Source organism: Thalia democratica, chromosome 2 (genome assembly GCF_965202585.1).
Source record: "Thalia democratica chromosome 2, ktThaDemo2.hap1.1, whole genome shotgun sequence".
In the NCBI taxonomy this organism is placed as follows: Eukaryota; Metazoa; Chordata; class Thaliacea; order Salpida; family Salpidae; genus Thalia; species Thalia democratica.
In genome coordinates this window covers 36,473,221-36,485,576 of record NC_139166.1, presented here as the reverse complement: position 1 = coordinate 36,485,576, position 12,356 = coordinate 36,473,221, and the positions used below count along the sequence as shown (strand labels likewise).

Below are 12,356 nucleotides of genomic sequence, written 5' to 3'. Positions count from 1 at the left end.
ATTTTGAAAAGTAGGAGTTTTGCCCATTAGTTCTTACAACAAGAGTTACTAATTTTAAAAACCTTTCAGTCTCTCGCTTTTCACTTCCAAAAGCAGCTACGGTTCGTATTGAAGACAAGACTTCCTCAGATACTGAGCCTGCTTCTGCATAAGCCATTAATTCCTTGCTTGTCATTGAAGCTATGAACTAAATTATTAAGGATGATGTTCTAAATATTGATGCGTGAGACTATTTCATTGCATTTTTGATACTTAAAGCATGTAAAATATTTATAAACAAATAGAGAAGCTATAGTTATATTATTTACTGTAATAAATGACTCAAATGATAAAAAACTGGTATACTATCAAAAACCACCCGCGTTTAAAATCCAACCGATTTCTTTTTCATTTTTTTTTTACCTATTAGTTTATTTTATATATACTTTGAATTTATTTATTTATTATTTATTTTTTACTATCACTGTTACCCCTAACCCTTACCTTCGATCGGTAAGCGCTTCTCGAATTTGACCGGGTGGATTTTGAACGCGGATGGATTTTAAACGTGTCCCAAAAAAATAGTGATGTTTCTCTTTGTTAAATCTAGCACAGTTCTATTATTTGAAGCAATTTAATTTTCTTAGTCTTAGCTAATTATGTCACATAGAAATGTTGTTAAAAAATTGAGTACTTTTCTAATTGTTATTTAATTTCAACGAATTTTTTTCGTTCGAATCTCTTGTTAGCAAATATTATTGAAAACTAATATTTTTAAAATATATATTTTGACTTACATTAACTAAAAATTATACTTCTCACAATAATATACAATTTTGATAACTTATACTTTTTAAATTAAGAAATGTTTGTCTTTATTAATTCTAATTTTAGCTTTTTATAATACTTTTTTACGTTTTAATTATGTAACTTTAAGTTAAGTTTACAAATTTAAAGTCGTTTAAAAAAGTATTAAGTAGTCAGTAAGTCAACAGATTTGAAAAAAAATATTACAGACCAAAAAAAAAACCCTAAACTAAATTATATTGTACTTTAAGAAATCTTAATATTCAAAGTTTTAATAAATATAAAACAAGATAAAAAACTAATAAATTATTATATAATTTGTTGACTGTCTTTAGTGTAGTTGTTTTATATATAGTTTATAATTTATAACATTTGTTGTATGTTGTTATCTTTAGTTCCGCTTTAAAGTTTACTTGAAGGTCACAATAAACAGTGATTTTTTTCAAATACAGATAGAAACATATAGTTAATACAGTTGCTACTTTATATCTTATTTAGAAAATTCACAAAAATATTTTTTTAAGCTGCACAAACCTTTCCCATTAAAGCTGCACCTACGCCAAGCAAAGGACTAATTGCTAAAATTACAAGTGTTAGTTGCCATCCATTTATGAAACCTACTACGAAACCACCAATAAAAGTTGCTAATCTCTGAACGAAAACGCTGAACTTATCCGCAATCGCTTCAGATATTTTGTTTACATCACTGTGAAGAGTTTTTATTTAATGTAATAAGAGTTTTTGTTCGTTGTTTTTATCTTACAATAAAATTATATTAAAAAAACTTTTACTAAGGTTATTGTTTATAAAATATTGAAATAGATTTTTAAAATTATCTAAAAATGAACTATTTAATTTTTGGTATATAGCTATAGAAATAAACTAAGGACTATGCAAAAGTTTTTAATTAGATATTTTTTAATGCATTCTTATAGTAGCATCTTTTGGATTGTATTTATGAAGTTGTATGTTTAACTAGCTATAATTGTCATAAACTTTCATTAAGGTTTAGTCTAAGACTATTAAAAGAAGTATATGGTTTTTAAACTTTGTAATAATAAAACGTTTTAAGTGATTAACTAACCAGGTTACTAAATTTATTCTATTTGTATTGTCTAAAACAGGGTTTCCAAATTTTTTTTGCAAATAGCCCTCTCAAAAGAAGTTGAAAAAGCAATGGCCCCCTTCAACAAGATTACTCATAAACTACGATAAAAAACACCAAAGACCTTTTTTTTTGCTCTTCGTCTGCAACTCAAGAATATCTAGTGTAAGTTTCTAAACTACCATAGAATACGCATAAGACCTTTTTTTTGGCTCTTCATCTGCAACTCAAGAATATCTAGTGTAAGTTTCAAGTTATGGCCCCCCTGTGGCTCCTTTACTGCTCATGGCCCCCCTTTTCCCCCTTTGCTGCTCGTGGTCCCCTGAGTATCTGTCATGGGCCACTTTGGGAAACCCTGGTCTAAAATAACCTTTTAATATAAAAATCTAAAAATTTTCAGTCTTTAAAAAAAGTTTCAAGATTTTGTAGTCTTAGTTGAATCATATTTTAAGTTTTTAAAATTTTTAAGAAAACTTTTTTTTATTCATATTCAAAACTTAATCTCTTTTGGTTGAGGTAAAAAAATATAGTTTCAATATTACGTTAAATCTATGACAGGGATCAGAAAACTACGGACCACGAGTAGTTTTTATTAGAGTCGTGTTTTGACTGGTTTCCTGAGCATCTAATGAAAAAAAGAAGAAAAGGGAAAAAAGAATAAGCTTGGATTATTCACTAAAAACTTTGTTTATAGGTTTGGTTTTGCTTATTTGCTAAGTTTAAAAATAATGAATGCTGAATTTGATAAATTAGAACTAAAAAGTTTTACTTTTAGTTTTGGCATCTCCTCAAGTGAGCTGAAAAAAATCTAGTTGTGATGTCACAGAATATTAATATTTTAAAGTTTTACTTTTGTTAAGGGAAAACTTTTTCTAAGCTGCTTAAAAATTAAAATTTCCATTGTAAAATTCTAACAATGTAAATAAATGATTATTATGCATTGTTTATGAACTAGTAAGTACAATTTTACTTCAAAAATGTTCAATGTAGTTATTAAAGTTTAATTACACTTAGTTTATTGTATAAAATAAATTTCTGTGAAGCATACTGTATTTATTATTTACCATAACTACATAGCAGTTGAAAATTGACTTGAATATTCAAAGATAGACACTTATACAATATTTTTTCTAGTTTTAATTCTTGTAGCTTGCTAAAAACTGACCATGTCGTCTTAAAAACTTGAACACGACATTAACTTAGTGATAGTTTAACATTTTCTTTAAAAAAAAAAAAAAAAATTTTTTCACATAATTTTTTTTTGTATATGTCTCATTCACTGGGTTTTGGTCTAGTAATGTTTAACTCTAAGAGTTTACAAAACTAACATTAGGCCCTAGACCATCAGACAACACATATAAATATAATCTGAGGATATTTTAGTGTCATTACTTAAGTTATTTTTTCTGTAAATGTGTCAACCACAAGGTTTAAATCTTAAAATGCTTAACTCAGTAACTTTTTAAAACCATCATTACGACTCTTACACCACCAGGTTGAAATATTAAACTACTTAAAAAAGTCTATTAATAAAAGATATTTATATGTAAAGGAAGTTTAAAGTCTAATTTTAAAAAAATGAAAGAACATCAACTACAGTAATACCTTAAAATTTTAAATAATTGAATTTTTTTTGTAAAAATTTATCACAGTTTAAATTATTTTACTATTATTTCCTAACTAAAAGGCTAACTATATAGAGTTAAATGAACTGAAATATATTTGTGTCAATAGACACTTTGGGTTTTAAATAGTTTATAAGAATTTTGAAAAAAAAGTTGGTGTTGTAACTAAATTGCGGTTCGCAAAAAGTTTTTTTTAATTTAGCCAACGAACACTAAATGCCAGCCGACCCCTGGTCTATGACAATATTAAAGTACTATAAATCGGATTTCTTCATTTTAATTTTTCAAACAACTTCCTAATTCTATTTGTACTTTTTATTTTCACATAATGTAGCTTGTTTACTTTATTTATTCTTTACTTTTCATTTGTAAAACTGCATGTTTGTATGCTACATTTTATCTTTTGCGGACCGCAGTATGTTAAGCCGATTAATAAACTAAAAATTAGGATTTTACAGCTAAAACGCATATATGCTTTAAACAAAAGTTTAAGTGTAACTTAAATGCTATAATGAAATATCAAAAGCTTACTCATTCATTCGAGAATTGAGTTCTCCTAGATGATGTACATCAAACCAGCCGATTTCTTGTCTCATTATAGACCTAAAAAACTCCTGTCGGATTTTTTTAGTTTGTCGAGAAGATGCTAAAACCCAGTTTGCTACCTTTAAAATATTTAATTTAGTAAGTTGCCTAAGTTCTTTTTGCAGTTAATTAAAGATACCTTTAAAAAAATTGTTGAAAAAATAAGTAGCTTGAAAATTGTATACAAAACTAGCTGGAATCATAATTAGCACTGTTTATTAAAACTTAAATTGACAATATTAGAAAATATAAAAACACTTTTTATTATTTAACAAAAGAAGTAATACATTTCAAGTATATGACTCACTTGAAAATAACCAAATAATATTACGCATCCAGCTACGGTAATGTAGTAATACGAAAAAACTGTAAGTTCTGCCTCAACATCTATTGGTCTGATGATAAACAATAATTTTAATTTTGTTATAATTTTGTTATATAATTGAAATTTAATGTAGTTAGTTGTACTTCAAAGTAAATCAAGCACTTTAACTGTACTTAGATAAAAATTAACATAAAATACTGGACAATTTATTTTTACAATGTAAATAAAGTTTTAACTCTTTTAAAATTTAATATATCAACTATTAAATATACAGGTCAGCAATGACCATTCATAAATTGTTGTATAGTAATTTTTACTGACTTTAATCAATTTATTTGTTTAATACATAAAAGGTTAATTAAATAATTAAATTAATAAAGTACGCAGTTGACAACAAAGTGGTTGAAATTTAAAACAATAACATTTGTTTTACATAAAAAGGTAACAAGTTATGAGCTTATTTAAAACTTAATTTGTAAAACAAACAAAGTACTTACTTAAGTATTTCATTCTCAGAAAGAGTGCTAGTATTTATGTTGTTACTTGCATAATATTGATCAATTTCTTGTTGAGTGCAAGTAAACTCTGTTTTTTGAACACAGGCACTGTAGTCTATAAAGGTATCAATCATTTGCCCGAAAACTGTAAAGAATCAAACAAGTTTTTTTTGTTATTAGTTCGATGTCTTATTTTTGGACAAAATAATTTTATAAGGTTATAGAAATTAATTTTATTTAAAATAAAACTTTTGATTGTTTGGTTAAGACATTGTTTTTGTTTTAGGAAGATCATAATATTGTTAAAACATTTTTAATTGGAAAATTGAAAAACGATACTATATATTATCAAACTAACAATAATTAAAGAACAGTGTTAAATTTAGAAGATTACCGAGCTATAACTAAAATTAAAACAAGTTTAATCAACATTTTTGTGTGATATGCAATTTACAACTTTACAAAATAAAATTTACTATTAAAAAAACTATTTCTAACAAAATTACTTGGCCATTATTAAAATATAAACATATATTTTTACGGAGTTAACTATCGTATTTTGTAGATACACGAGTCAACAATCAGAAATTATTACAATTAAGAAAAATAAAGTGTATTAAAGATGTATTAGATTAAAATAAGTACTTAATGATCATTAATTTAAAAATAATTTTTGAAGAGTACGCTTTAAATATATAATCCTAATAAAAACTGATAAAGATGAATAAGTTTATACATAAATCACTCATTTAAAAAAATTTCTGAATCTTATTGATAATTTCATTCAGCACATATTCAGTATAAGGTTGCTAAGAAAAGATAATTATAAGGGAAATATTTAAAATATTTATAATTAGTTCTAAAATATCTAGCTTATATTTATTCTTTCAAAAATTTATTTTACAAACTAAGTTTCGGTCAAAGACCTCGTCAGTGCTTAAATAAATCTTATTCAAATAGAATCCTTATAGAATCCTTATAGAATCCATATTCAAATAGAAATTTCTCCTCCAGCAGTTGAGATCTCTCTATTTGTTTTCTTAAAACCAAAACATATAATATCTAGCTTATAATAGTTACGTAATAAATAGTAAAAATCTGTGTAAGAGTTTAAATTAGATCTAAGTTATCTTTTAGCTAAATATTTTAAGAATCATTATACGTAACTAAAATTTATACCATATGTTTATCAGTTTTTAGCAGCCTTATTCTGAAGATGTGCTAAATGAAACTAATCAATAAATTTCCGAACTTTTTTAAAATGAGTGGTTTGTGTATAAACTTTCTTTTAAAAAACCATTAGCAAAACAAAACTTTTTTTTAAAGAATAAATAACAGCTTTTACTTACTTTATATTTTTTAAAGTTTGAAAGTTTTTATTTGTTAAACATTAGGAAATGTAAAGAAAACTTTTATGACCAAATGAAAACAACTTATATGAATTGAAGTCTACCTGTCGTCATAAATGGAAATGCTGATCCATGAACGCATGCGCCAATTGCACCAACAATCATCAGCATGTAATCGTAAAAAGTAGCATAACGAAACTAAAATTTACAATAAATGATTAAGCAAAAACAAATCAAATACTTATTAAGGTCTTTTTAAGTATAAAATATTTGATATCATCTAAATGTTTTGAGTGCGAACCATACTAATTTCGTTTTAAATATTTTGATGAACATATTTTTAGCATCAATATTTCTAATTTTAATATTTTATCAAAATCTTTTATACCAAGAAAGTTATTTAGTAAATATAACAGTTGTTTAAGCAACTTTTCAAAAATACGAAACAGCAAATATGCATTAGTAGACATAAAGTAAAACTTGACAAAATCTGAAACAAATACTCTAATTAAATACCACTTTATTGCAAGACACAAAACTTTTTTCATTATAAACTTTATTAAAATATAAACTTTTTATAAAACTTTTAAATTCACAACGTATAAACTGTTTATTTTTCTTTGATAAACTTTATACAAAAAAAATTATTTCAAAAGTTTTATTCTTGTTTTTTGTTCTAGAATACTGTAATACTAAAATATGATAAAGGTAGTTTTATGTTTCAAGAGTTACTTATTTTGATTTTAAGCAGTAAAAATCTTACTTACATGTTTTAAAATCATGTAAAATAAATTAGAATCTATGTTGCTTATACTTTATATATTAAGAAAAATTTTTTAATTTTATATTGATAAAAATTTTAGCTTCAAAGATTCTTTTTTAAATAGGAATTTAATTTACTTTTTGTTGTATATTTAATCTACTTTGGCCTAAAAGAAACTTAAAGATACTTGATTAAGAATCGCTTAAATTTTAACACAAAAAAATTAAAAATTCTTTTATTGCTTCTTTACAACCTAAGTTTAAACTATTCTGTAATTTACCGACATAAATCTTTTATCAGTGAAAACGATTACATTAGACACTGTGTAAATTTTATTAATATAACATTATTCTTCAAAATCCTAAACTGTTTAGTATACAGTTACATACTACATTAAAAAAACAAAGGTATTTTTAATTAAAAAAAATACATTTGTAATTAAAAATTTATTTTGGTTTACTTAAATTAATATAATTTTATCGAACCAGCTTGTAGAATGACAGCTGATCTGCTACTTGAACTTCTTTGTTTTTTTCTTTTTTGTGATTTTTTTTCTTTCGTCTTGGAATAATAAATAGTTTTAAATTTTATTTTTTGAACATTAACTCTTATGTATCGAGTACAAAACTTTACTATATTTTATTTTTTTAAATCTTGTAAATTAAATTTTGCAAGATTGCTATGTTTTACAGCTGAATCAATAAATAAAATGCTGAAATTTTAAACAAAATAAAACATTAAATTATAACAAAATTAAAAGTACAAATTTTATAGTTCTTCTAAGAGTTACGACTAAAAAAGATTTTTAACATTAAAAAAACCATTGACAGTAGTATAATTTATTTAAATTGTTTATAAAAGTGTTTGCTTTTTGTATAGGTCTATAAAATTTCAATGACATTTATAAACTACTTAAACTAAACTTATAAAAAAAGTTATTGATTTGATTTATTGCATGTTATAAAATACTCAATTATTTGGATATTTTTTTGTCGTACACTATATTTGATTTTAAAAGAGATTCTAATTTAAGTAGTTTAAACTTTATTTGCGAATCTGTACAATGTATAAACTTACTATTAAGTAAGCCTATTTAGATATTTTGTAAAAATGCTTTGTAAAAACTTTGTATTTTTTAATTTTCAACTAAGTGAAATTTTCTTAGAAGTTGCACTCACTTTTTACAACACTAATTTTAGAATAAAAAAACTTAAACATTTGTTGAAAGGAAGCTAAAGTTTCGCAGATATTCAAAATCAGATATTCGCGTTTTTGAACACTTATTCGCTATAAACATATTTTGTAAAAAACTAATAGAGCTTACAATTATTATTCATTTTAGACAAAAAACATCTCAAACGATTTGTCTTGCATTGTAGTTATGACATTTTTGATTAAGATCAAATAAAAAATCTTTTTTTTTTATTTTTGACATAAAAGTTCAACTAATTTTCTTGTTTGTTTCATATAAAGCAACTAAGTTTATTAAAAACTAATTGAACTTACAATTCTTGTTCAATTTAAGCAAAAAACATCCTAAACACTTTGTCTTGCTAAATAGATATGGCATTTTTGGTTTAGATTTAACAAAAATATTATAAAAATTATGTTTAAATGTCAATAAATTTGTACTTTGGTTTTTTAAATAGTGAAAACACTTTTTCAATTAGTTTAATTTAATTCTTAATTATAGATATCTAAAAAAAATAGTATAAGCCATTTGTCTTGCTTTAAAGATATCAAATTTTTATTCAGGTTAAAAAAAAAACAATAATTTATTACATACCAATCTTTGATCGAACTAACTTTCTACCGTTTTAAAAAGTTTTGTATTATTATATTATATGAAAATGTCATACTTATACTTCTGCTATTTTAAGAATATATTCTTATCTGTACTATACGTCATAATAGACTTTTATTAGTTGCGTGGTTCTCATAACTTTAAGTTTAACTAAGTCAAAATAAAAGGTTTGATCATACCAATTCAATCATCAGACCACAAGCCTTCAGTAATTTGAGACTAGGCAGCTGTCTTGCTTAGTGGACAATGTGGACAATGTATTAAACGTTGCCCGAAAAAAGACAATGCTTATGTCACTGATCAATACCAGCTTTATTGGTATGATTAAACCTTTTGTTAATTTGATCTAGTCTCACGGCATACGAAAGTTTAGGCTTAGGCTCTGTTGACTTTTACCGATGTTTTCGTTGATTTTGTTCAATATCTACGTTCTACATCATTGAAAATTGTTGTTTTTAATATGCCTAAATAAAAAATCTATCCTTTATTTACTTTTTATTTTAATGATTTGCCACAGCTAGTTAGAATTATTAAAAGTTTAATGTCAAACAAAGCTACTCTAATGATAGAGAATGTATAAGAGTTCTTGGCTCCATTAAGTTTTTTAAGGAACTTAGTTGTTTTTTATAGAATAAACAAGAAACAAGTTAGTTTAACTTTTAGGTAAAAAAAATGTTGGTGTTCTTATTTAATGTAAACCAAAAATCTCATATCTACAAAGCAAGATAAATCGTTTGAGATGTTTTTTGTCTAAGTTGAACCATAATTATAAGTTGCATTAATTTTTAAGAAACTTAGTTGTTTTATATAGAACAAAAAAGAAAAAAAATAGTTGAACTTTTATGTTAAATTTTTTTTAATCTAATTATATAAACTAAAAATGTCATATCTACAATGCATGACAAATCGTTTGAGATGTTTCTTGTCTAAAATGAATAGTAATTGTAAGCTCCATTAGTTTTTTACGAAAATATGTTTATAGCAATAACTAATTTTGAATATTTGCGAAACTTCAGCTTACTGTGGTGAACAAATTTATCAAAGGAATCAACTTTACTTGATTCTTCATTTGAAAAAAACTAATTACTTATTAAAAAAATACAATTCTAAGCTTAACAACTATAACTTAACCTGTGAACAGCATTTAATAAGTTTTGCTTTATTTACATAATTTTCAAAGTTTTTAACTTAAATTTGTTTATTTTACATTTTTACAAAAACCTAATTAACCATTATATATGTTCAAACATTATACAACATATTTTTTTATAAAAAATAAATAACGTATAAATTTTTATCAATTTTTGTCAATGTAAAAAATATCGGTAATGTAAACAAATAAAAATTTGTATGAAACATCATTCCCTAATTAAAACTCAGCGCGCTTCAAAACTAAATTTACCTGTATACTTTACTTTTAATTAAAATAGTTTTAGTTATTTTTAATTCTTTATATACTTTTTTATTCATGTGATTTGTGCCATATTAACAGTAAATTGTCTATTTTCTGTGATTTTATAAATACAAATTATGTGGGTAAGCCACGCAGGGCCTAAACCGTTTTAGTACTATTAAACCAATCAAGTAAATTCTCAGTCTAATAGTTTGGTAGTTAAGTTATAAATTAATTACATATATACAATCAACATGAATTACCTTTTACTTTTACCTTTTTGCCGTGCTACTTCATCTTGAAGTGTTGTTTTCCTGCAAGAAAATATATTTAGTTTTATCTAAGTCTCAACAATATATTTTTTTCTTCTAAAAATTAATCTAATTTTAGCCAGTGAAGTAGATTAAATTTTTGCTTTCTAGTCATTAACAAACTTAAACTTATGTACTTGTTTTTTTTTTTTTAAAGTTTAACAATTAGTGCACTCTTTTGTTATATATTGTTAACAATCATATTTTATTTCTGTCTTTAGGGGCTATGTTTAAATGCATAGGGTTCAAAAATGCACAAAAGTAACTTTTGCACAAAATTACTTATTCACGAAGTCACTATTACACGGAGGGTCACCTTTGCAAAACATAATTTTTGCACTAATTTAATAATGTTTATTCTAATTTTATTTCAATTAAGTTTGACTTTTATATAAGTTTAGTTTTTCATTAAAACTTATTTAAATTTTAATTATTTCTATTTCGATTGTTTTGCAGTTTTAGTTTGTTGTTTATTGAACGACAAAAACACCGCTCAAATTGTTTGGTCTAAGGACCTGGTGAATAAAAAACCCTTTCGTCATACACCACGGATACAGTTTAATGTCCTGTACAGGACAAGTTTAACTATAAATTGTATTAAAAAAGTGAAACGCCGAATAAAAGTGATGCTTCGTGGAAAGATGACAACTTGTGCTAAAAAGACCCGTTCCTAATTTAAATAGCTCAGTTTTAGAGAAAGAATTTTTGTTATTGGTACTATATTTTGCCTTTTAAAATTGCTTAAACGCTTATCAAAAAAGCTGTTAGAAATTAAAATTTTCTAAAATTACGTTAACACCACTCTAGCAAGCTTAAATTTTTACTTTGTTATTAAATTTTTATTGATGCTCTTTAATAGTGTAATTTAGGGAAAAACATTAATGTGACTGTTTTTTCCATTAAACTACTTTTATAAAACCAATTTTCCACAATATAAAACTAAGTACTTTTTAGAAATTTAGTTTACAGTGTTTTTATTATACCCAGGATAGTAACAGGTCTTACGTTTGTTTAAGCTTTTTTTTCTTGTTTTTTAACACTTAGTCGTCAAATTAAAATAGGCCTAAATAAAGTGCATTTTAAAGAAATCAAGATCATCTAGCATTAACTTACATCAAAATAATTTTCAATGCGATAAAACGATGTTTACAAAATGTATTTAGTATATCAAAATAAGATATTCTAAGTTTTAGCTTTTTAGATTTTGTTTTTCTATTTTGTACAAATATTAGATAAAACATTGATTTACATTTTAAACACTTAGCTTAAATAGCATATTTCAACAATTATTATAATTTTATTAATACATTTGACTTCATACCTTCTTCTTGCTTTTTTTTCGTATTCTAAAAAAAAATTGTTTAGATTTTATTTTTAACTATAACACGAATTAAATAAAAAACCGTTTTCAATAATAAATCCAGAGTTTGTGATTCCATTTTTTCCTGAAAAGGATGTTTCTATTGATGAATCATCGGAGTATTTTCCCATAATTAAACTTGTTAATTAAGTAGAACAGACCAACTAAAGATATTAAGTATCCTGCAAAAAATATCACGCCTGAAATATTTTTTTAATGTAATATATATAACGTAACTGATTTAATTTACACTAAAAAAACTTAAAAAATATAAAATATATCTTTCATGCCTTAATATGAATTTGTATTAAAAAAGACTTTTTGTTAATACTTTTATAAAAAGTGAAAGTTTATCTGAAGTTGTTTTTAAGATTTACAAAATACTACGCCTGCAAAGTTTCAAAGTTAAAATTCCGTTAATTAAAACTGTTTGCATTTGACGTATTTCAACAT

The 12,356-nt window shown here is 24.4% G+C and overlaps 1 protein-coding gene across 1 annotated transcript in view; it reads right to left on the bottom strand.

Annotated features, from left to right (window-relative positions):
- The window catches only part of LOC145828569 (bile salt export pump-like), a 45,179-nt gene extending 33,145 nt beyond the window's left edge, over nucleotides 1-12,034 (bottom strand). The window contains exons 1-9 of the mRNA XM_082936323.1: nucleotides 11,947-12,034; nucleotides 11,865-11,889; nucleotides 7,521-7,596; nucleotides 6,377-6,470; nucleotides 4,924-5,068; nucleotides 4,409-4,496; nucleotides 4,048-4,181; nucleotides 1,321-1,492; nucleotides 63-187 (exon numbers count right to left, since the gene is read on the bottom strand). Coding sequence (XP_082792449.1) covers nucleotides 63-187; nucleotides 1,321-1,492; nucleotides 4,048-4,181; nucleotides 4,409-4,496; nucleotides 4,924-5,068; nucleotides 6,377-6,470; nucleotides 7,521-7,596; nucleotides 11,865-11,889; nucleotides 11,947-12,034 — 947 coding nt within the window. The remainder of the gene's footprint in view (nucleotides 1-62; nucleotides 188-1,320; nucleotides 1,493-4,047; nucleotides 4,182-4,408; nucleotides 4,497-4,923; nucleotides 5,069-6,376; nucleotides 6,471-7,520; nucleotides 7,597-11,864; nucleotides 11,890-11,946) is intronic.
- Nucleotides 12,035-12,356: the final 322 nt, after the last annotated feature.